The sequence below is a fragment of the Lithobates pipiens genome, unplaced genomic scaffold (genome assembly GCF_037356315.1).
Source record: "Lithobates pipiens isolate NorthernLeopardFrog02 unplaced genomic scaffold, aLitPip1_a1.2 Scaffold_19, whole genome shotgun sequence".
NCBI classification, from domain to species: Eukaryota; Metazoa; Chordata; class Amphibia; order Anura; family Ranidae; genus Lithobates; species Lithobates pipiens.
This window is the reverse complement of record NW_027507764.1, coordinates 171338793-171361119: the sequence shown is the minus strand read 5'-3', so window position 1 is coordinate 171361119 and position 22327 is coordinate 171338793. Positions and strand designations below refer to the sequence as shown.

The window sequence follows — 22327 nt, the reverse complement described above, 5'->3', positions numbered from 1 at the left end:
TTTCTTGGAGTACATCATAGGACACAGAGCTCCCGCCCCTCTGTTTTATGAGGTGAGAGTATATTGCTTATATTGCTTGGCTACAAAAACTGAGGTAATCCTGGAAGGAGGAGGGGTTATATAGGGGAGTAAACTTCCTGTATTGGTTATACCAGTGTCAACACCTGAAGGTAGGCCTATAACCCACCAAGTAATTACTTGACTGTGTCCTATGATGTACTCCAAGAAAAGGATTTTACAGGTAAGCTGTTTTAAAAATCCTATTTTTTTGGTCAATGTACTGCAAATATGTTAACTTACACCATTAAATCAAATTCAAACCTCTTCACGTGCATTAAAACACTTGGGTGTGAATGAATCCTTAATCTAGTGGCAGATGGGTAACCTGGTATATGAGGTTCGTAGAGATCACAGCGATTTACCTATTCACAGTTATAAACCAAAATATTCTAATGCCAAATGTGTTTTGTTTACAGTATTCAAACACCCCCAGCTTAATGAAGTGCACAAAACTATTGTGGGAAGAATTGGAATTTCAGTCATGTTCTTCTATTACAGGAAAGAACTTTGGCTAAAGGTATGAAATAAGACAAATCTATTTTGACAGTGTTTATATTTGGCATAGAGTATTGTTTCATTTCTCATACAAATAAAGATGTACCCTTTAACAATATGTGTTATTTTCATTCTTATTGTCTTGAAATGTAATTCGGGAATGAGAATTGCAGTAAACATCAGCACACGTTTATAATTCTATAAATCCATTCTACAGCAGCTGCATATGTATTTTTACCCCTAAGGCACCACTCTTTGCATCTGCTTTTTGCTTTAGTCTCTTGGGCACCAGTGACCAGGACACATGTTTTAATTAGGCTCCCAGTGAGACGTTAGAGACAAGTCAGGTTGAGGGCCCTTTCACACTGATGCACATTTGCCGCACTGGACCACACCTCGCAGGACAAAAGTGCATCCACAATTATTTGCCTTTAAATCCTATGAGAGTTTTCACATCACTGCGTTGAGTTTTCCCCCTCAATTGAAGTGAATAGGAAACTCACCAGTGAATATCTGACTGTTAAGGAGCCAGCACATGCTGGCTTCCTTAATCAGCTGGGATGTAAACAGGGACCCCTTGCACAGCCTCCTGCCCCTTAGATGCTCACCAGTAGCTGCTGTTCTGAACCGGCCTTCCCCCACCTCTTCCGATCACCCCCTCTGACACATGGGATAGCAGCTTTACCGGTCTGGGGCTTCAAAATCCCCTCGCCTTAATCTCCTAAACGTACCTCATAAAGGTACATATAGGAGGCATTCTAATTGGTCAGTGCCGTCACATGGGTGGGGCCGACAAATCAAAACCCACATAGCCCATCCTGTCAGTGGGGGAGAAGAAGAGAGAAAACCTTGGGGATTTTAAGTAGCCAGACCAGTAAAGCGGCTATACGATGTGTCAAAGCGAGTGATCGCCGGACTCCAGATCAGCGGGACCTGGTGCGATGGGGAGGGAGTCCAGTGTAAGTTCACTTTACAGATTTTCTGTAAAGTAAACTTGCACTTTAAAGAGGAAGTCCAGTAATTCTTTAAAGTCAGGAGCTAATAAACAGAAACTCACCTGTCTCAGGATCCAGCAATGTGCTCACCTGAGCTGTCCCTTCCCTCTGTCTTCTGTCCCAGGAGCCAGCATCTCAACTGTGGACACCTAGCTGTGACAGCTTGTGGCTTCACTGCCGGGTGCCCACTTCCCATGCATGAGTTGTGCTACGCATTATGAGTGGTTTCACAGTCTTCTGTGACGTGTTCCACTTCCGCTCAGATCACCTAGGCAAAACCAGGTACCCCACCCCCCAACAAAAAAAATTTGTGAACAGGAAGGGTGGAGGAAGCCTTAAAGCAGAACTTCCCCTTTTGGGTGGGGCTCTGCTTTAAGGAACCAGTACCCAATAGCATCCTTAACCAGCTATTCACACACATGGGCTGTACTGCAATGCATTTAAAATGCACTATGCATTTTAAAAAATGCATAGTGCGTTTTAGAAGAGCTGCAGTGTAAAAGCAGCCTTGGATTGCTGTGCGCATCCCCTTTAGAAAGATTCACCCTGTTTGCCCTGGAGAGCGGTGTATTTGGGAATGAAAATAAGTCAAAGTCCAACATTTTGAGTAGAATTGGAAGGGGAATAGAGGGTTCATTTTTCAGTGGGAACTTGCTTCGGTGACAGTTGTCTAAGAGGGGATTTCCCTCACTTTGGAAAGATTTATTATTACTCCTGCTGTAGCTATAGGGCAGAATGTGAGGGAAAATCACCCCAGTGAGACACAGATGCTAGCAAAAAAAAGACCAGAGTTTAAACATTTTCTTATTTTATCCAAAAAAATAAAAGTTTTAGCTTTAGATATACGTTAAGTCTCCACAGGGAACAAAGCTGAACACCAATGGTTTCTGCTAATATTAAATACCATTGAGTTTATAAATTAAAAAAAAAAATATTGCCAAGCTTCTCCCTCCTAGTGTTTTAAAATAGATTTAAAAAAAATTGTATACACAGCTCTCCGATAGCTTTTCCATAGGCATAGATATATTTCCAACAATGACAGTTAGCCTTCAACAATGACACTTTCATCTTCCATCATTTCAAATAAAATATCTTCTATATAAACTATAGACAAGGTTGCTAAATTACTTGCTAACGTCTATCTTACCACCTGTCCTCTGGATCCTGTTCCCTCGCAAATGCTACATTCACCTTCTGGCTCTATTTTACACTGTAACCCACATCTTCAATCTCCCTCTCTTCTGGCATCTTCCCCAACTCTCTAAAACCTGCACTAATCGGCCCCATACTTAAAAAGCCCTCACATCCATTCTTAACAACCTACTCCCCATCTCCTTGCTTCCTTTTTTTTGTCCAAGCCCCTTGAACGTCTAGTCTACAACCAACTGAGCGACCACCTTGCTGAGAATAGCCTTCTTGATCCCCTTCAGTCTGGATATCGTCCTCAACACTCCACAGAAACTGCTCTCCTAAAACGAATAAACCATCTCATCCAAATCCAATGGACACGCTGTACTCTTAATCTTGGACCTCTTTGCTGCCTTTGATACGGTTGCCCACCCCCTCCTCAAAAAACTCCACGCCTTTGGTCTCTGTGACTGTTCGCCTCACTGGTTCTCCTCCTCCTTATCCAACTGCACCTTTAGCGTTCCTTACAATTCTACTTCCTCCTTTCCTCTTCCTTTCTCTGTTGGGGTCCCCCAAGGTTCTGTTCTGGACCTCTCCTATTTTCAATCTACACCTCCTCCCTGGATCAGCTGATAGCCTCCCATGGCCTCCAATACCACCTCTATGCTGACGCCCAAATCTATTTCTCTACCCCTCAGCTCACTCCCGCCGTCTCCTCACATATCACTAATTTAATAACACAATACTTCCTCAAACTCAATTTATACAAAACGGAACATGTCATTTTTTCCTCTGCCATATTCCCCTTTCCCTTCCCCTGATCTCTCTGTCAAAATTGATGGCACAACTATAAAGCCCATCCCAGCGAGCCTAGGTTCTAGGTGTAGTCCTGGACTCTGAACTCTCCTTTAAAGCCGAGTTTCACCCTTTTTTCACATTTTCACAGTCTCTTATTAATAAAAACATTTGGAGTGAATTTTTTTTTTTTTTACATTTACCAAAAGTGCCCATTGCTTTGTGGTGGCTACTAATCTGCCACTTCCCACTCTGCGGTGCTCCACATCACTCCCTCCCTCACCTGTGCTCCTGGAAAATGTGAGTCCTCATTTCCCAGGTGTCGGTGGGCAGGACTGTGTGAAAAAATCGCGTTATTTCCCAACAGGATATGGCGCACTTTAAGACGGCTTTCCATCTGTGTTGCCATAACAATGGGGTGGGACCTTCCTCTGTCCCCGCCCGTTATGGCAACTTGCTAAACAATCGGAGCTACTGTCGCCGGAGCATCACACATGCGTGAGATTGAGAGGTGCATGCTAGTTACCCAGCATGCACCTCTCGATTGGTTATCTGGGAAGAGGTTGGGCTTCATATGTCCGCACTCATCATGGCAATGACCAGGAGAGGGTCAGCTAAATCTTAAGATAAAAAAAAAATGTTTACTATCCACTAGCATATACACATATAGTTTGTGTGTGGTGTTAATGCAGTGTGAGGGGATGCCTGAAAAGAAAAGTCTATCCCCTCTTCTATCCATCATGAATGCTGCTGCCAGACTCATCCACCTTACCAATCGCTCTGTTAGTCTGCTACTCCCCTCTGTCAATCCCTCCACTGGCTTCCACTCGCCCAACAAATTAAATTCAGAATACAACTACTTGCAAAGCCATCCACAACTTAGCCCCCAGCTATATAACTAGCCTAGTTTCTAAATACCAACTTATTAGTTCTCTTCATTCCTCTCAAGACCTCCTGCTCTCTAGCTCCCTCGTCATCGCCTCCAGAATTTTTCCAGAGCCTCTCCAATCCTATGGAATGCCTTACCCCAATCTGTCCGATTATCTCCTACTCTGGTAGCTTTTAGACAATCTCTGAAAACACTTCTCTTCAGAGAAGCCTGTCCTACACACACCTATATTTTCATTTTCTCCATCAGCTCATCCCCCACAGTTATTACCCTTTGTTCTGCTTGACCCTCCCTTCTAGATTGTAAGCTCTGAGGAGCAGGGCCCTGATCCCTCTTGTGTTGTAATTGTTCTGTCTTCCCCCATGTTGTAAAGTGCTACGTAAACTGTTGGCGCTATATAAATCCTGAATAATAACAATAATATCCCAAGAAAAATATAGGAAAACAGCTTGAGCTTTATTATAAATGTCTCATTAAAAACATTTCTCTGCCTGCTTTCTTTGGGATGCCTGTAATCAGGATAATTATAATTTTTTTGTAATTATTTGCAGTAGTTTTTTTTTTTTTTTTGCTATGTCCTAACTGGGCTCAGGAACAGCTGTTCAAGAAAATAACATCTGTTTTTTAATACTTTTCGTTTTATAGATCTTAACCGCACTATTTTACTAACCTAATTTGTAGGAAAATGGGAACTGGGGGCACACTAACTGATGCCTCCCTCCGGTGCTCCTACCGACACTCACCGCTTCCATCGATGAGTCGGAGACAGGATCTGCTGGCCCCGGATGGTAACCATAGAGATTTCCAGCAGACCAGATGGTTGCCGGAGTCTCTATGATCATTCGGAGGCCGATCGCAATGTTATGATGTCATGCCTGGCCTCTGCATTCAAACGAATGGCGCCGCCTCGCCTGGAAAGCCGAGATCTTTTATTTTATTTTACGTTTTTATTTTTTATTTCAGGCTTCCCAGCCTAGAGGTGAGATGTGGGGTCTTATTGACCCCATATCTCACTGTAAAAAGCACAGATCATGCCATATTCCTATTAAAAGGGATGTTTACATTCCTTGTAATAGAGAAAAAGTGGAAAATCATCCCAAAGTTAGGTTGGTGATTTTGTAAAGCAATTTGGAAAGATGGGGATTATTACGGTTCCTAGGCAGTCAAACAAAGACCAAATATTTCTAAAAAAAGAAAGTATATATAAAGACAAAAAGGATTTTTTTTTATTACAAAAGTGATAGTCAAAATATACATACAAATTACAATTCATAACAATAGGTTAAAATGCAGTATGGGAAACACACGTCTAAAAAATCAAGTAAGGCCGAAGAAGGTAGCAGCCTTGAAGTTACTCAGTGGTCAAATCATCCCAATATGTTTCACCATTACAATGGCTTCTTCAGGGGAACTAAAGCTTGACTGATAAAAAAAACGAGATAAAAAGCTATAAGAAATCACAGGCATTGAAAATAAATTAGGATTATGTGTTTGCATGGCTATTATCTAAAGAAACCGTACAATCAGATTAAATTATTATTTATCAATCAATTTCATCTGATTGTACGGTTTCTTTAGATAGTAGGCATGCAAACACAGAATTCTAAATTTTTTTCAATGTCTTTGTTATTTCTTATAGCTTTTTATCTCGTCTTTATCAGTCAAGCTCTAGTTCCCCTGAAGAAGCCATTGTAATATTGAAACATGTTGGGATGATTTGACCACTGAGTTCCTTCAAGGCCGCTACCTTCTTTGGCCTTACTTGATTTGTTAGACGTGTGTTTCCCATACTGCATTTTAACCTATTGTAATTTGTATGTATATTTTGACTATCACTTTTGTAATTAAAAAAATCCTTTTTCTTTTGTCTTTATATATACTTTGTTTTTGTTTTTTTGAAATATTTGGTCTTTTGACTGCCTAGGCACCGTAACATTCTTGTAAAGCCCCATACACACTATCAGTTTATCTGCTGAGTTTTTCCTTCAGGTTTACCAAAACCATGTAGTGCAAGGGCCTGTCTGATTGCATACACATTGAAACTCCTAAGGTTTGACCTCATATTATATGGTTTTGGTAAATCTGAAGGAAAAACTCAGCAGAAAAATTGATAGTGTGTATGGGGCTTTATAGGAATAAAAGTGGTCACTTTTTTTTTTTTTTTAAGTGTCAAACTAAGAAAAGCAAAGTAAAATTAACAAAAACAAAAAATTTCAAGTGCCCCTGTCTCCGTGTGCTCGCAAGCACAAATGAACGCATATGTAAGTTCCGCCCACATATGAAAACGGTGTTCAAACCACACATGTGAGGTATCAATGCGAACGTTAGAGCAAGAGCAATAATTCTAGCTCTAGACCTCCTCTGTAACTCAAAACATGTAACCAGTAAAAAAATTTAAAGCATCGCCTATGAGGATTTTTAAGTACCGAAGTTTGGCACCATTCCACGAGTGTGTCTAATTTTGAAGGGTGACATGTTAGGTATCTATTTACTCGGCGTAAATTCATCTTTCACATTATGCAAAAAAATTGGGCTAATATTGTTTTTTTTTTTTTTTTTTTTTTTTAAAGCATGAAAGTTTTTCCCCCCAAAAAAAAAAGTGTTCCAAAATTTGCTGAGAAAATTCTGTGCAAGATAAACGACCGCCATTGTGTTCTCTAGGGTCTTTACTAAAAAATATATATATATAATGTTTGGGGGTTCTATGTAATTTTCTAGCAAAAAAAAAATTATTTTACAAGTGGGAGAGAAATATCAGAATTGGCCTGGATGGGAAGTGGTTAAATCAACGGGAATATAATTGTAGGACTACTTGTCTTAGTGGAAAGTTGGCTGCGCTGACAACTATCCATTATTTTAGAACAGTGCGCATACTGTTAAACCTTCCACAGGTGTCTGAGTTTTGTGATTTCCTTAGGCCTTGCCTATTTCTTTTTTCCTTTGCAGCGGACCAGTTCTTGAAAACATCATTAACTACTTCTTGCCCCCCGCCATATAGACAAATGACGGCAGGCGGGATGCTGGGACATGGTGCGACCCCCGATCTTGGTAAAGAGCCATTGATGTGTCCAATCACAGCTGCTCACATGTAAACAAGGAAATGCCAGTGATTGGCTCTCCTTGCCTCACATTAACAGAGTGTGAGGAGAGGAGTCAATGGCATCTCCTCACAGGGGAGACCTGTACAGATAATCAGGACACCGATCATCAGTGCAGCCCCAATGGTGCCCAGCAGTAATGCCAGTCTGTGGCAGTCAGTGCTGCCTTTCAGTGCCCACCCGTGCTGTCCATCGCAGTCCATCAGTGCAGCCTCATCAGCGCACATCAGTGAAAGAGAAAAATTACTTTTCTCTTTTGTTCATTGACGGACACAGCTTCTTTAATTCTTGACCTTGGGGTTATCACGCCACCTTCAGGAGAGGGCTAGGCAGAACATGTAACACATGTAAAAACCGCAAGACTACACAGCACCGCTCAGTGAAGTAGAATAGTAAAATATCGAACCAGGCAGAACTTCAGCAATGCAGGTTTATTAACAGCTGCTAACATACAGGTTTATGTTCAAAGTATTACAAGATACAGGTCTAATTTATACAGTTTCTTACAATGTAAGCATATTCGATATATATTAGGTATTCTTATTCCCTAACCAAATTGAAACAGTTGTGAACTGTTCTCACCCTGAATCAGAATGGGTCTTTTCTGCCAATTCTTGGGAACCCGTCACCTGATGGGGACCAGTCGGTCGACAAGTGGTCTGGTCCCCTCAGAATTCTGGGTTCCAGCTCAACCAAGTTCTTGAGGGAAATTCACCTGAGAGCACACTCTGGAACAAGTTAAGAAGTCTTCTCTGACTCGTACGGACAGATATTTGCCCATTAGTTCTGACCTCTATGACCCTTGCACTAGGGCAGCATACAGAGTTCAGCCTTATGAGCTCCTATCTGACAAATTTATAAAGTTTCTTAAAAAGTCACATTTATACTCAGAGGTTAAGCGCTGCACTTTTGTCTTCCTATCTGACTTGTCTGACTAACAATTGTAGAGCTTGCATTTATATACCCTTTTTACAAGCCTCATCTTAATCATGTCTCCTACATGTGATTGGTCGCTAAGATCTACGTCAATGTAACTAGCCATAAATCTGACACCTGTTCTATAACCAGATAAACTTAATAATTCACAGATTTCCTATATGTTCATTAAAATGATTTATAACTGCTTTTGTCCAATTTAAAACACCAGTGTAGATTTAGTCTGGCACCCAACTGTGTTATCAAACTCTCCTCATCTTGATAAGATTTAAATAAGTTCAAGAATTACAGATTTACGACTTTTGGGAGAATGAACTTTCAATAACCCCACCAGATGTGTTATATTTCTCACTATATGGTATTTTAACAGTTTTAATGAGGGCACAAACAGACCTTTGACCCTGTCAAACGTAATGTTCTGTACATAACTTTCCCATAATCCACATAATTATTTTAATCACTTGTTTTGTTATCTTATCTGTTTGATTTATATGCATTTCAAGGACTTGGGACAGTTCTATACAATTTAAATATATTCTAATGAACTTTCACCCAGTAAACAATCTTATAAAAAGTATGAGAAAGAAGCAGAGAGGTCATCTAAAGTTCAGCATTTAAAATGTTCTCTATATTTATACATTAATAAAGATTAATAATTTTTATACTATTTAACAATAGTATTGATAAGACCACTACTATATAATAATAATTATCAATAAAACATATGCAGATTAATGTGAATAATATGAAATACATTGGCTAATATGAGACTTTACAACATTTCCCCCCTGTTGAGGCTTTACACAACCTCACAGCAGTTACAATACAGATCACCCACCATGCCCTTCAGAGACCCTATGCCCCCGACACTTATCACATAAATAGTCCAAAAAACAGTCCAATCAAAAACACACTGCATCATCATCTTTAGCTGCAAAGTCTCCATACGTGGCATGGAAAACATAGTTGTCAGTCTCAGTGGCATCATGATCATCCTTGCCACAAACTTCTTGCAACAGGCAACAGTTACTCAGCAACATCACATCGAGGATAACAGGGAATAGGAACAATCCGTTAAGCTAGTGAATGAAAGCCAAATATGTGGTTCCAGGGACCATTCAGCAGACTCAGTCCCATAAGGCTCTGTCTTTTCCTGCATGGGTCTTTCAGCTTAGCCAAGTGCTTGATGTGTCTGGAGAGATATCCTTCATCATATTTATCATTTGCTGGTCCAGTATCGTAGCACAAGCTTCTTTGGATGCTGTAATACACAAGTTCAGTGCATACCAGTTCTGCAAAGGTACAAGTCTCGGATGTTTCAGTTTCTCCTTTATTGCATGAAATCCTTCCTTTGTGGCAATTAACAAGTTGCATCATGTCTTCTGCGATCATCCGATATTCGTCTGGATATAAAATGCACTTAAATTATAGTTATAAAAAAGAAAAATAATTGTGCCAGGATACAGTAGGTCTCTGGCAAGCATTACAGGGCAGCCTACAAAGCAATGGCTCCTACACTATAATTTTATCTAATAACTTAATTTAGTGCGTTCCTTTTACTTCTACAACATCCGCTAAAATAATCTACATGTATCTATATAGTTTTATCATAATACAATACTCTTAGAATATTCCTCAACATTATTAGTACATGTTTTCAGTATGAAGTATTTTATATAGACTATTCTTTTACATTTCCCAACCTATATTATTTCCCATACAATAATTGCAAAATTATTATAATTTCTTAACTTTAACTCCACCTATCAGTCACTATTACCCTTTTCATGTCATACTGTCAATATAGTCAGTCCAGATATTTCACTAGTTTTAATTCTGCAGTCTTCCCACAAAGTTTGAAACATCATATTAAATCTGTACACACATATATCTTGCTTTTTGTATAAGTATCCTCCAACATATAAATGAGACTTTTTGCAAATATCAAGATATAAATACCATAATGTATCTTATAAAGCATCAATACCATACATTCTTAGCGAAATATCATACGCCCCACTTTTTTTTTTTTCGTCAAAAAAAAGGTAAAACGATTTGTTTATAATGATTGAACATTTTCTCAAAATGGAACTCTACTCATAAAAATGTGATAAAAATAATGTTCATTTAATAAGAAAAATGCATTCCACATTATTATGCTACCAGTTTACTGAAGCCCCAGAACCTTTGAGCAGCAGTAGAATTTCAGGCAAACTGGCCTCTAGATTTTAATCAGTGCAAAAAATAGAGCACAACTGAGCATGTGCTGAGCAGGGTGGAACAGTGTATCTTAAACGATATAGGCATTTATTTTTTACTGTGTTTCATAGCTACACCTGCAAAAGGGGTCAGCCTCAAGTGATCCAGCAGGAATACATTTTCTGACCAAAGTTCCACTTGTGTTCACAATAATAATACTTATATATAACAATGAAAACAACGGTAATTCTCTACATACATCACATATAATTATTTAGAATTGTCCTTTATTGAAATACTTCCAATGTATTTGTCTGCAACAGTCTCTTGTATGCATTCCACTTGCACTTATGTGAATAACACTCCTGTTCGTCTCACTCAGACTTTGACTACTATAGAAACTGAAAATGTGCTATAGAAACTGAAAATAAAATGAACATTTTATCCCCCACTGTACAGCATTAAGTCTAAGCAACTATCATTTGCCTCTAGAACGCCTAACTTAGTGACAAATCTATCCAAAGTTTCATATGGCCCAGTAAATTGTATTTAATTTGGTCTACAACAGCCCATACATCCTGTCCACCAATGAATAGGAGTGTGGACACAAGATTCTATCGTCTATGCCAAGCATAGAGCAGAATGGAACCGATTTTTCATAAAAATGGGTACAGTTATTTGATATCAGTGCTGTATGCACCCCAATCCTGGGAAAAACTTTCCACATCCGACACTTAGCTGTTGCCTCGTATATTTGCATGACCATATGAAAAACTTTGATTTACTTTAAAAAGGAGCAGACAGTTATTAACCAGTTCCCGACCAGCGCACGACGATGTACGTCGACAGAATGGCACGGGCAGGCATATTGGCGTACAGGTACATCCAATCTTCAATGCCGCCCTGCCATCGGGAGCGCGCCGCCAGCGGTGCGCTCCCGCGCTGGTCAGGACCCCCGTGAGTCCGGTCGCGGGACCCGCGGACTCGATTGCCGCGGGCATCCCCGCGATCGTCTCACGGGACGGCTGAATGGAGGAAATGCCGTGTAAACAGCATTTCTCCATTCTGCCTAGCAACTAGTGACACTGATCTCTGCTCCATGTGATTGGAGCAGAGATCAGTGTTCACTAAATGAAAGCCCAACCCCCCCACAGTTAGTAACACACCCCTAGGAACACTTAACCCCTACACTGCCACCGACTGGTTAACTCCTTCACTGCCAGTGTCATTTACACAGGAATCACTGCATTTATATAGCAGTGATTACTGTATAAATGACAATGGTCCCAAAAATGTCCGATGGGTCCCCCACAATGTCGCAGTCACAATAAAAATCGCTGATCGCTGCCATTACTAGTAAAAAAAAATTAAAAAATTAATAAAAATGCTATAAAACTATCCCTATTTTGTAAATGCTATAACTTTTGCGCAAACCAATCAATAATCGCTTATTGCGATTTTTTTTTTCCAAAAATATGTAGAAGAATACGTATCGGCCTAAACTGGGGGAAAAAATGTTTTTTTATATATTTTTGGGGGATATTTATTATAACAAAAAGTAAAAAATAATGTGTTTTTTTCAAAATTGTCGCTCTATTTTTGTTTATAGCGCAAAAAATAAAAACCGCAGGGGTGATCAAATACCACCAAAATAAAGCTCTATTTGTGGGAAAAAAAGGACGTCCATTTTGTTTGGGAGCTACGTTGCACGACCGCGCAATTGTCAGTTAAAGCGACGCAGTGCCGAATTGTAAAAAGTGGTCTGGTCTTTGACCAGCAAAATGGTCCGGTCTGTAAGTGGTTAAAGTATGTCTAAGTCTAAAGCTTTGGTTTTGCAATAAAGTCTATATGCAGGCACACAAAATAGACCTTGTAGAACTACATTTTATGAACCTAAATTGTGATAATGTTCATAATTAAAAAGAAATCAAATAAAATTACACGGTCACTTACACAGTCTGCTAAATCCAAAAGGTTAAGAGAATGTGCATTACTATGTCCCTACTTAGCTGAAAGAAGAAAATAAAACCTGAAAACATTAATTGGTGTTATCAATGATGAAACAATGCCTAGATCAACAGCCTACAATTTAAGATATCTAAATATTTTAGTATACCATCACTACCAACAAAATATCACTGTTTGTGTGAAAGAAAGCTTCACATTTTTGTAAGACACAGTTTCTGTTGTCAGTAAAACTTTCTAAATGTAATATTAAAATGTATATGTCCTTTACAGGGGTCATAAGTAAATAGAATGTCATTAAAGTTTAATTACATTTGACGCAGTAGCACATTGTGCTCATGTCTCATGGCTCATGAAAATATTTTTCCCCACATCAATAAATGTAACCCTTATAATTGGTGACCAAAAACAAGCCACATATCTGGGATTAGGCTAACCCAATGTTTAATAAAGTAACAAAACGTTAGAATGATTCCACACTACATACATATATATATACATATATACATATATATGCACACATACTCCTTCTACAATTAAGTATTATACTTAATTGATTGGTTGCAGATTTACATTGCATGCTATTACTGTGTATGATCCCCAAAAATCCCAATTTTAATATAATGTTATTCAGAGGAGCCCCTCCTAAAATATGTCTCATGTATATTGCACCCATAGCTTCCAGGTCTTTCAACATTTAACTAGAGTTTCCTTAAGAATAATTATATACACATTTTATTGTTAATTGGATCATATTAATGCAGAGTGACCCTAATCAAAAAGAGTGAAATTGTACAAAGTATAACTTTACATATGAAAACGTTCTGGCTGCTCCTGGAATAAAGAAACAAATTACAATACAGTTATTACTTTAGGCAAACTAATAATCAGCCTGATGATTACTAAATATTGTAATCAGGTAGGACAAAATAAGTTATAGCCAACACCAATAAGGAACCTTGCTCACTAGAGCTTACAAGCTAATATTAAAAAATTAAGACTATAATTATCTAACTAACCCCCCTGTATGTGCTACATATAGCACATATAATAGGATGGTAGCACTGTTTTTACCATGCATCACTCTTCACTATTCTTTTTTGTTTTTTTAAATAGGAAACAAAGATACGTTTGGAGTTCGCTTTTACCAAATAAATCCCATTGCTACCTTTGTGAATACTACTAAGTAGGCAAATATATATAAAGATGACAGTATATAGATAGGGACATGACAAAATAAACAACAAAAGTTACAAGGGAGAATAAGCACCCTACTTACAAGAGTGATACAATAAAATGCACCTTGCACTACTGCAGTCCATAATAAAAAAAAAAAAATACCTATTATAACCTACAGTTTATATTCTAATAAATCGAGACCTATTCCTACGATAAACATTTCCCCGTTTAGAAGCATAAAAAATAAAATGTAACAAATGTTTAACCACTTTCAGACCGGACCATTTTGCTGGTAAATGACCAGAGGTCTTTTTACAATTTGGCACTGCGCTGCTTTAACTGGTAATTGCGCGGTCATGCAATGTTGTACCCAAACAAAATTTACGTCCTTTTCTTCCCACAAATAGAGCTTTCTTTTGATGGTATTTGATTGCCTCTGCGATTTTTATTTTTTGCGATATAAATGGAAAAAGACCGCAAATTTTGAAAAAAAATGATATTTTCTAATTTTTGTTATTAGAAAAATCCAATAAACTCAATTTTAGTCATACATTTAGGCCAAAATGTATTCAGCCACATGTCTTTGGTAAAAAAAAAGTCAATAACTATATATTTATTGGTTTGCGCAAAAGTTGTCAAAACTACAAACTAAGGTACGTTTTCTGGAATTTACGCAGCTTTTAGTTTACGACTGCCTATCTCATTTCTTGAGGTGCTAAAATGGCAGGGCAGTACAAAACCCCCCCCCCAAATGACCCCATTTTGGAAAGTAGACCCCCTAAGGAAATTGATAAGTGTCATGTTGAGCCCATCGAATATTTTATTTTTTTGCCTCAAGCGATTGAATAATGACAAAAAAAAATTTATTTATTTTTTTTTACACAAAGTTGTCACTAAATGATATATTGCTCACACATGCTATGGGCATATGTGAAATGACACCCCAAAATAAATTCTGCTGCTTCTCCTGAGTACGGGTATACCACATGTGTGGGATTTTTTGGGAGCCTAGCTGCGTACGGGGCCCCGAAAGCCAAGAACCGCCTTCAGGTTTTCTAAGGGCGTAAATATTTGACTTCACTCCTCACTACCTATTACAGTTTTGAAGGCCATAAAATGCCAAGATGGCACAAAACCCCCACAAATGACCCCATTTTAGAAAGTAGACACCCCAAGCTATTTGCTGAGAGGCATGTTGAGTCCATGGAATATTTTATATTTTGCCACAAGTTGCGGGAAAATTACAAACTTTATTTTATTTTTATTTTTTTTCACAAAGTTGTCACTAAATAATATATTGCTCACACATGCCATGGGCATATGTGAAATGACACCCCAAAATAAATTCTGCTGCTTCTCCTGAGTACGGGGATACCACATGTGTGGGATTTTTTGGGAGCCTAGCCGCGTACGGGGCCCCGAAAGCCAAGAACCGCCTTCAGGTTTTCTAAGGGCGTAAATATTTGACTTCACTCCTCACTACCTATTACAGTTTTTAAAGGCCATAAAATGCCAAGATGGCACAAAACCCCCACAAATGACCCCATTTTAGAAAGTAGACACCCCAAGCTATTTGCTGAGAGGCATGTTGAGTCCATGGAATATTTTATATTTTGCCACAAGTTGCGGCAAAATTACAAACTTTATTTTATTTTTATTTTTTTTCACAAAGTTGTCACTAAATAATATATTGCTCACACATGCCATGGGCATATGTGAAATGACACCCCAAAATAAATTCTGCTGCTTCTCCTGAGTACGGGGATACCACATGTGTGGGATTTTTTGGGAGCCTAGCCGCGTACGGGGCCCCGAAAGCCAAGAACCGCCTTCAGGTTTTCTAAGGGCGTAAATATTTGACTTCACTCCTCACTACCTATTACAGTTTTTAAAGGCCATAAAATGCCAAGATGGCACAAAACCCCCACAAATGACCCCATTTTAGAAAGTAGACACCCCAAGCTATTTGCTGAGAGGCATGTTGAGTCCATGGAATATTTTATATTTTGCCACAAGTTGCGGCAAAATTACAAACTTTTTTTTTATTATTTATTTTTTTCACAAAGTTGTCACTAAATGATATATTGCTCACGCATGCCATGGGCATATGTGAAATGACACCCCAAAATAAATTCTGCTGCTTCTCCTGAGTACGGGGATACCACATATGTGGGACTTTTTGGGAGCCTAGCCGCGTACGGGGCCCCGAAAACCAAGCACCGCCTTCAGGCTTTCTAAGGGCGTTACAGTTTTGAAGGCCATAAAATGCCAAGATGGCACAAACGCCCCCCCAAATGACCCCATTTTGGAAAGTAGACACCCCTAAATTTAGGGGTACACTAGTGAGACTAGGTAATAAATGGCGGGTGCCCTGAAACTATAAAAAATAACTAACCAACCAGCGTCACCTGTAACCGTTATATATGGTGATCACTGGTGAAAGGGTTAACTAGGGGGCAATCAGGGGGCTTTATGCGGTAGTATATGGGGGTCCCTGGCGCTATAAAAAGCTGCGGCGAACCTAAATACCTACCTGCCTAACTAGCGTCATTGGGCTGGGTTCACACTGGAGCGATGCAGGAACGCCATGAATCCGCGGCGGGTTCCCGCATCGCATGCCTCCCGGCGGCAGTTCACACTGCCCTATGCGAACTGCTGGGAGTGTCAGTGAAATGTTAATGACACCCCCAGATCAGTTCGCATATCGCAGTGCGATCTGCAAACTCTGATCGCATGGTGTGAACACCCATGCGATCCGATTCTGCTGCGGACCAAAAAAAGGGTCCCGTGCGAGTTTGCGGCGGGTGCGACACGAATTCAGCCATACTATCTGTATGGCTGAACTCGAATCGCACAGAGATCGGATGTGATTTGCACTGCAGTGCGGTGCGAATCACATCCGTTCTCAAACCGCTGCAATGTGAACCCAGCCTTAGTGACACTGGCGACGGGGGGTGATCACGGGGTTAAACCTTTATTGGGGGGGTTAGGGGGGTACCTTAGAACTAAAGGGGGCTAACCCTAACTGCCCTAACAGTTATTACAGTCACAAATGACACCCGCCGGGTGATCAGGGGGTTAAACCTTTATTAGGTAATAAATGGCGGGTGCCCTGAAACTATAAAAAAATAACTAACCAACCAGCGTCACCTGTAACAGTTATATGGTGATCACTGGTGAAAGGGTTAACTAGGGGGCAATCAGGGGGCTTTATGCGGTAGTATATGGGGGTCCCTGGCGCTATAAAAAGTTGCGGCGAACCTAAATACCTACCTGCCTAACTAGCGTCACCTGTGACACTAATACAGCGATCAGAAAAATGATCGCTTATTAGGCTGGGTTCACACTGGAGCGATGCGGGAACGCCACGAATCCGCGGCAGGTTCCCGCATTGCATGCCTCCCGGCGGCAGTTCACACTGCCCTATGCGAACTGCTGGGAGTGTCAGTGAAATGTTAATGACACCCCCAGATCAGTTCGCATATCGCAGTGCGATCTGAACACCCATGCGATCCGATTCTGCTGCGGACCAAAAAAGGGTCCCGTGCGAATATGCGGCGGGTGCGGCGCGAATTCAGCCATACTATCTGTATGGCTGAACTCGAATCGCACAGAGATCGGATGTAATTTGCACTGCAGTGCGGTGCGAATCACATTCGTTCTCATAAACCGCTGCAATGTGAACCCAGCCTTACTGACACTGGCGACGGGGGGTGATCACGGGGTTAAACCTTTATTGGGGGGGTTAGGGGGGCACATTAGAACTAAAGGGGGCTAACCCTAACTGCCCTAACAGTTATTACAGTCACAAATGACACCAATGCAAAAAAAAAATGCAATTGGTGTCACTGTGACTGGGGGGGGGGGCAGGGGTAATTGGGGGGGGTGATCGGGGGGTAAAGGGGGGGTGTGAGTGTGCCTGGCATGTTCTACTGTACGTGTGGTGTGTTGGTGCAACTCACCGATCCTCTCTCCTCGGTGCCGGAACGAAAAATACCGACACGGAGGAGAGATTACATCACTTCCTCTCCTGTGAGGAGAGGAAGTGATGTCAAGGAGCATTTCTATTCGTCGGGAGCGATCGCGATGGGGTGGCCATGAATGAATGGCTGCCCCCTCATCCCGGATCGCTCCCGATCGGGCCCCCCACCCGCGGGAAGGCAGGGACTTGCATATACGCCCATATGCCTGCCCGTGCCATTCTGCCGACATATATCGTCGTGCGGCGGTCGGCAAGTGGTTAAGAATAAGAATGTATTTTGAGACTTTTCTGGTCAGCTCATCACGTTTGTCTAAACCAGACATAACTTTCCCTAAAGGTGCCCCTTTAGAGAGATACTGTCACGTACCTGTTGGGTGAGCCTGACGTGGAGGAAGGCCCTTCGTACGGCTCCGGTTCATGAGCAGCTGATAGTGAGACAGCTGGCTCAAGAGCACGGCAGTGTAAAAGTGCCTTTGATCAGTCCAGAAGTCTGTACCAGTAGAGGCCGGGAACTCACGAACAGGAAGCTGGAACAAAGCAGGTAGCAGGCTGAAGAGATGGCTGGCAGATTGGCAGAAGACAGGACGAGGTGCACCACCAGGAAACGGAGCTTGAAGCAGGCTGGCAGCAAGGAGCAGGGTCAGACAGGCCAGGTTGACAACAGACAGATCAGGCAGAGACAGCAGACAGGGGTGTATCCGGGTCACAGGCAAGCTTCGGCAACAGTCGGGCAGATCGGACATAAACAGCAGGCAGAGGCGTAATCGGGTCACAGGCAGGTTCGGCAACAGATGTTCGGTAACAGGAACTGAAGACAGAGATCAGTCCATGGGAAGCCATTAATCGGGGCAGGAGGCGGGCAGAGGTAGTCAGGAGCAAGCCGGTTCGGTATCAGAAGTCACACACACAGGAATCAGAATTCAGGTAACGCTGTAGACCAAGCAGCAGCTTGTCACTCTTGAAGCTCAGTTTAAATAGACTAACTGGCGTCAGTTCTAACGACAGGTATGTGCACACCGATGAGTGATCGCGAATGCGTGTTCACAGAGGCCCAGTGGCCAATCTTGGCACTCTTGGTTGGCGCCTGCACACAGGTATGCGCCCGGGGGCGGCAGCTGTAGTCTGCAGATGTCTTCCCTGACAGATACAAAGTACGGAGATGAACTGTCACAGAAGTGATTTAATGCTGTTGTTGCACATATATGCAGACAACTATTTCTAAAATGGTGGCTTTTACCTTCTAAACTCCTAAACACATACTGAACGAAATACAGTATCTCGTCTAACATGTGAATCCTACAACTGTTAAATCTTTTTAAGCATGACATTAATTATTTAGCAGCATTGACTTGATCTACAGATTCAAGCTATTCTGGGGCTTGTGGTTTTACAACAGATAGTACTCAGAGAGCAGCTACAACAATGAGATGTATACATAAAATGTATCTAAGTACCCAGGGAGAGATCATTACATTATCATCAAAATGTCTAATATTCTTATGACTATAAACTTCAGTATTATTTGTCACATTGAACCCTCTGTCTAATGCAGTTTCTCCTATATTCACCAACCGACACAGCTCCTCTCTGTAACAAAATGGGTTGTCAGCCCTATCACTGGAGATTACTAGGCAAGTTGTAATACAACACTTCAGAGCTTTTAGTTCCGCCCAGGGGGAGGTCCCTAGGCTACAACCCCCACAGCCTGCCCTAGCAGACTGTTTTTATTTTTCCTAGTGAAGGAGATGCACCTAGGAACCCTGCGGGCCCATAGGGCTTTGCTTTTTGCGCAAGATGAATGATCCTGTGATATTCTATCAACAGTCGGCTGGGTGACAGGCTGGTTCACTTATCCTTGTAGTCTCCCCAGTCCGGCCATCGAGCGTGTGCAGGTCTCAGCTATGGCTCGGCAGGCCATGACATACCTCAGCTCCAGAGGTGAAGGGTGAGCTTTTATACTCCGGAACATACATATGACGGACTACTGATGTCTGGCTCACAGTATGCTGAGGCCAACAGCCACCCTGTACTGATCAGTGAGTGGGTCTGTAATGGAATGTCTTCCAGCTCTTCAGGACTGGTAAGTACAGCGCTCTCTGCTTCGGTGGAGCTGAGCAGCTGGGCATTCCCTGGGAGATCGATTTGGGGGCCGCCTCACCTCCCTCTCCTTCTCCCCTGTCCCTATCTTCTCTCTATCCCCCCTCCGGAAGGGTCGTCGCTGCATGTGTCTGCTGAGAGGTGTGTGTAACCTATGCAGGGGCTCTCTGTGGACTCTCACTTGTCTTGGGGGGGCTGAATGGGTAGCGGTGGTCCTGGGTCCTGTGTGGGGGTCCCTGGAAGGTGCCTGTGAGGTTTTTACTGTGTTGGACCAACGCTGTGACTCTGCAGGGGGTGTTTTATTTTCACCTCATGGCGATGTCTGAAGGCCATTTTAGGTATGGGCAGAGCAGGTTGTCTATGTGGGCTTCAGCGGCCATTTTCTGTGAGTTTTCCTATTCGGGACACTGGTGGCCATTTTCCGGAAGCCTGAGCACGTTCGTTCAGTGTTCTCTAGCAGCAGCATGACGTGCTTTCACAGCCTTACTTCCTGTGGTTCCTGTCTGTGTACAGGACGCCGGGCGGCCATTTTCCTAAAGCCTGAGCACGCTGTACAGATCGTTCCAGCGCTCATTTCCACGGCTGCTGCCGGCACTGTTTTTTGTCCTTCTGCACTTGGAAACCCCTGGGGGCTGCAGGCATCGCTTTGTATGCAGCACAGAACTCCTCAGGGTGGTGAGTCCGGCAGGTAGGAGCCCCCCAGTCAGCGGCAGCAGGAGGGCGGGACCTTTCACTGTCCTAAGTCCCCTTCAGGTGGCAGACAGGTTAGGGTCAGGATGGCTTCAGAATCTGGTGTTTCTTACCCCGAAATCCAGGCAATTGCAACCGTGCCACCTGTGGACTGCGCAGTGCCCATGGACATCCTGATGGCGGTCCTCAATTCGTTTGTTGCTAAGATGGAGGCGGTGCGTGGGAAGAAAGGTGCATTAAAGATGCCCCTGCCCCCCCCCCCCCCGGTCCTCTGGGGAGAGCTCTGATGCAGACTCGGGCCCTGCTGCGGCTGGTGACCCCTGCTCTGTCCTATCAGATGACGCTGACCAGTACCGTTCAGACACTGAGGATAAGTCCGGGTCCGTGTGCGACAAAGCGCTTGTTGGAGCACTTATCACAGCTGTGCGTGATACCCTGAAGATTCAGGAGCCAGTGGATCCCTCTGCTGATGTACCGGTCTCTTTTGGGTCCCGCAAGCCAGAGCGTTCACCTAAGGTGTTCCCCTATCTGACTTATTTTGACATGTTCATTTACAGGGAATGGGGTCAACCGCAACGGACCTTTTCGGTCCCCAAAAACATGGCGGTGCGTTATCCCTTTGAGGAAAGCCTTCTCAAAAAGTGGTCGGCTCCTCCGGTCGTGGACCCCCCAGTATCCAGGTTAAATAAGTAACCACGATCCCAGTAGAAGGGACTCCTGCATTTCAGGATCCCATGGACAGAAAGGCCAAGGCAGTGGCTCGTTCCTTGTTTACCGCGGTGGGGTCCGCCATGCGACCAGTACTGGCATCCGCACTAGTGTCGCAGACACTGACTGAGTGGGCAAAACTTTTGTATCACGAATTGGGAGAGCAACAGTCTTCTGCCGTCTGCGTGGAACTAGCAGACCAACTAGTGCAAGGCCTTAAGTACGTCTGTGACGTGGCCCTGGATACCCTCCCTCTGTTATCTAGGGCTTCAGTGTCGGCTGTGGTGCTGAGGCGCCTGATTTGGCTAAAATACTGGTCTGCTGACCAGGCATCCAAAGAAGCCCCTCACGGATCTTCCTTTCCTTGGAGACCGGCTCTTTGGAGCCTCGTTAGATGACGTTATTTAAAAAAATGCCTCTGGTGGTAAGAGTACACTACTCCCACAGGCCAGGAAAGCTAAGGAGCCACGGCGTAGGCAAGGGCCCTCTTTTTCCGCTCACAAATGGCTTTTTCGTCTGCCCGGTGCTTCGACAAAACGTCCCCAGCCCGACAGGACAACCACAGATGGTCAAAAACGGCCCTGGAACCGCAAGCCTAACAAGCCTGCCAATAAAAGTGCTACCGCATGAAGGCTTGCCCCCACCCATGTCTCGGGTGGGGGTCGACTTCGGGAGTTTGCAGCCCGGTGGTCCTCCCGGTTATCCGACCAATGGGTCTGCGATCTGATTTCCACAAGCTACAAGTTAGAGTTCCTCTCGGCCGCCAAACAGATTCTTCCCCTCCAGCATACCCGTATCCCCGGTTCGCCGGGAGGCCCTGTTGGGGGCGGTAAGGGACTTGCTGAATCGCAGGGTGATTGTACCAGTTCCGGAATCGGAACGCTTCCAGGGATTCTGCTGAAATCTTTTTGTGGTTCCCAAGAAGGAAGGGGCACGTCCGATCTTGGACTTGAAAGCCCTCAATCACTTTGTAAAAGTGCAGAGGTTCAGAATGGAATCAGTTCGCTCAGTAGTCGCTGCACTCCATCAAGGGGACTCCCTGGCGTCTTTAGAGATCCAGGATGCGTACCCATATGCCTTCGGCATCAAAAGTTTCTGCGTTTTGCAGTCG

The 22327-nt window shown here is 42.7% G+C and overlaps 1 protein-coding gene across 1 annotated transcript in view; it reads left to right on the top strand.

The window, feature by feature from the left end:
- TOPAZ1 (testis and ovary specific TOPAZ 1) overlaps positions 1-22327 on the top strand; it is a 594775-nt gene that overhangs the window by 432542 nt on the left and 139906 nt on the right. Inside the window, exon 15 of the mRNA XM_077491472.1 lies at positions 477-577. Coding sequence (XP_077347598.1) covers positions 477-577 — 101 coding nt within the window. The remainder of the gene's footprint in view (positions 1-476; positions 578-22327) is intronic.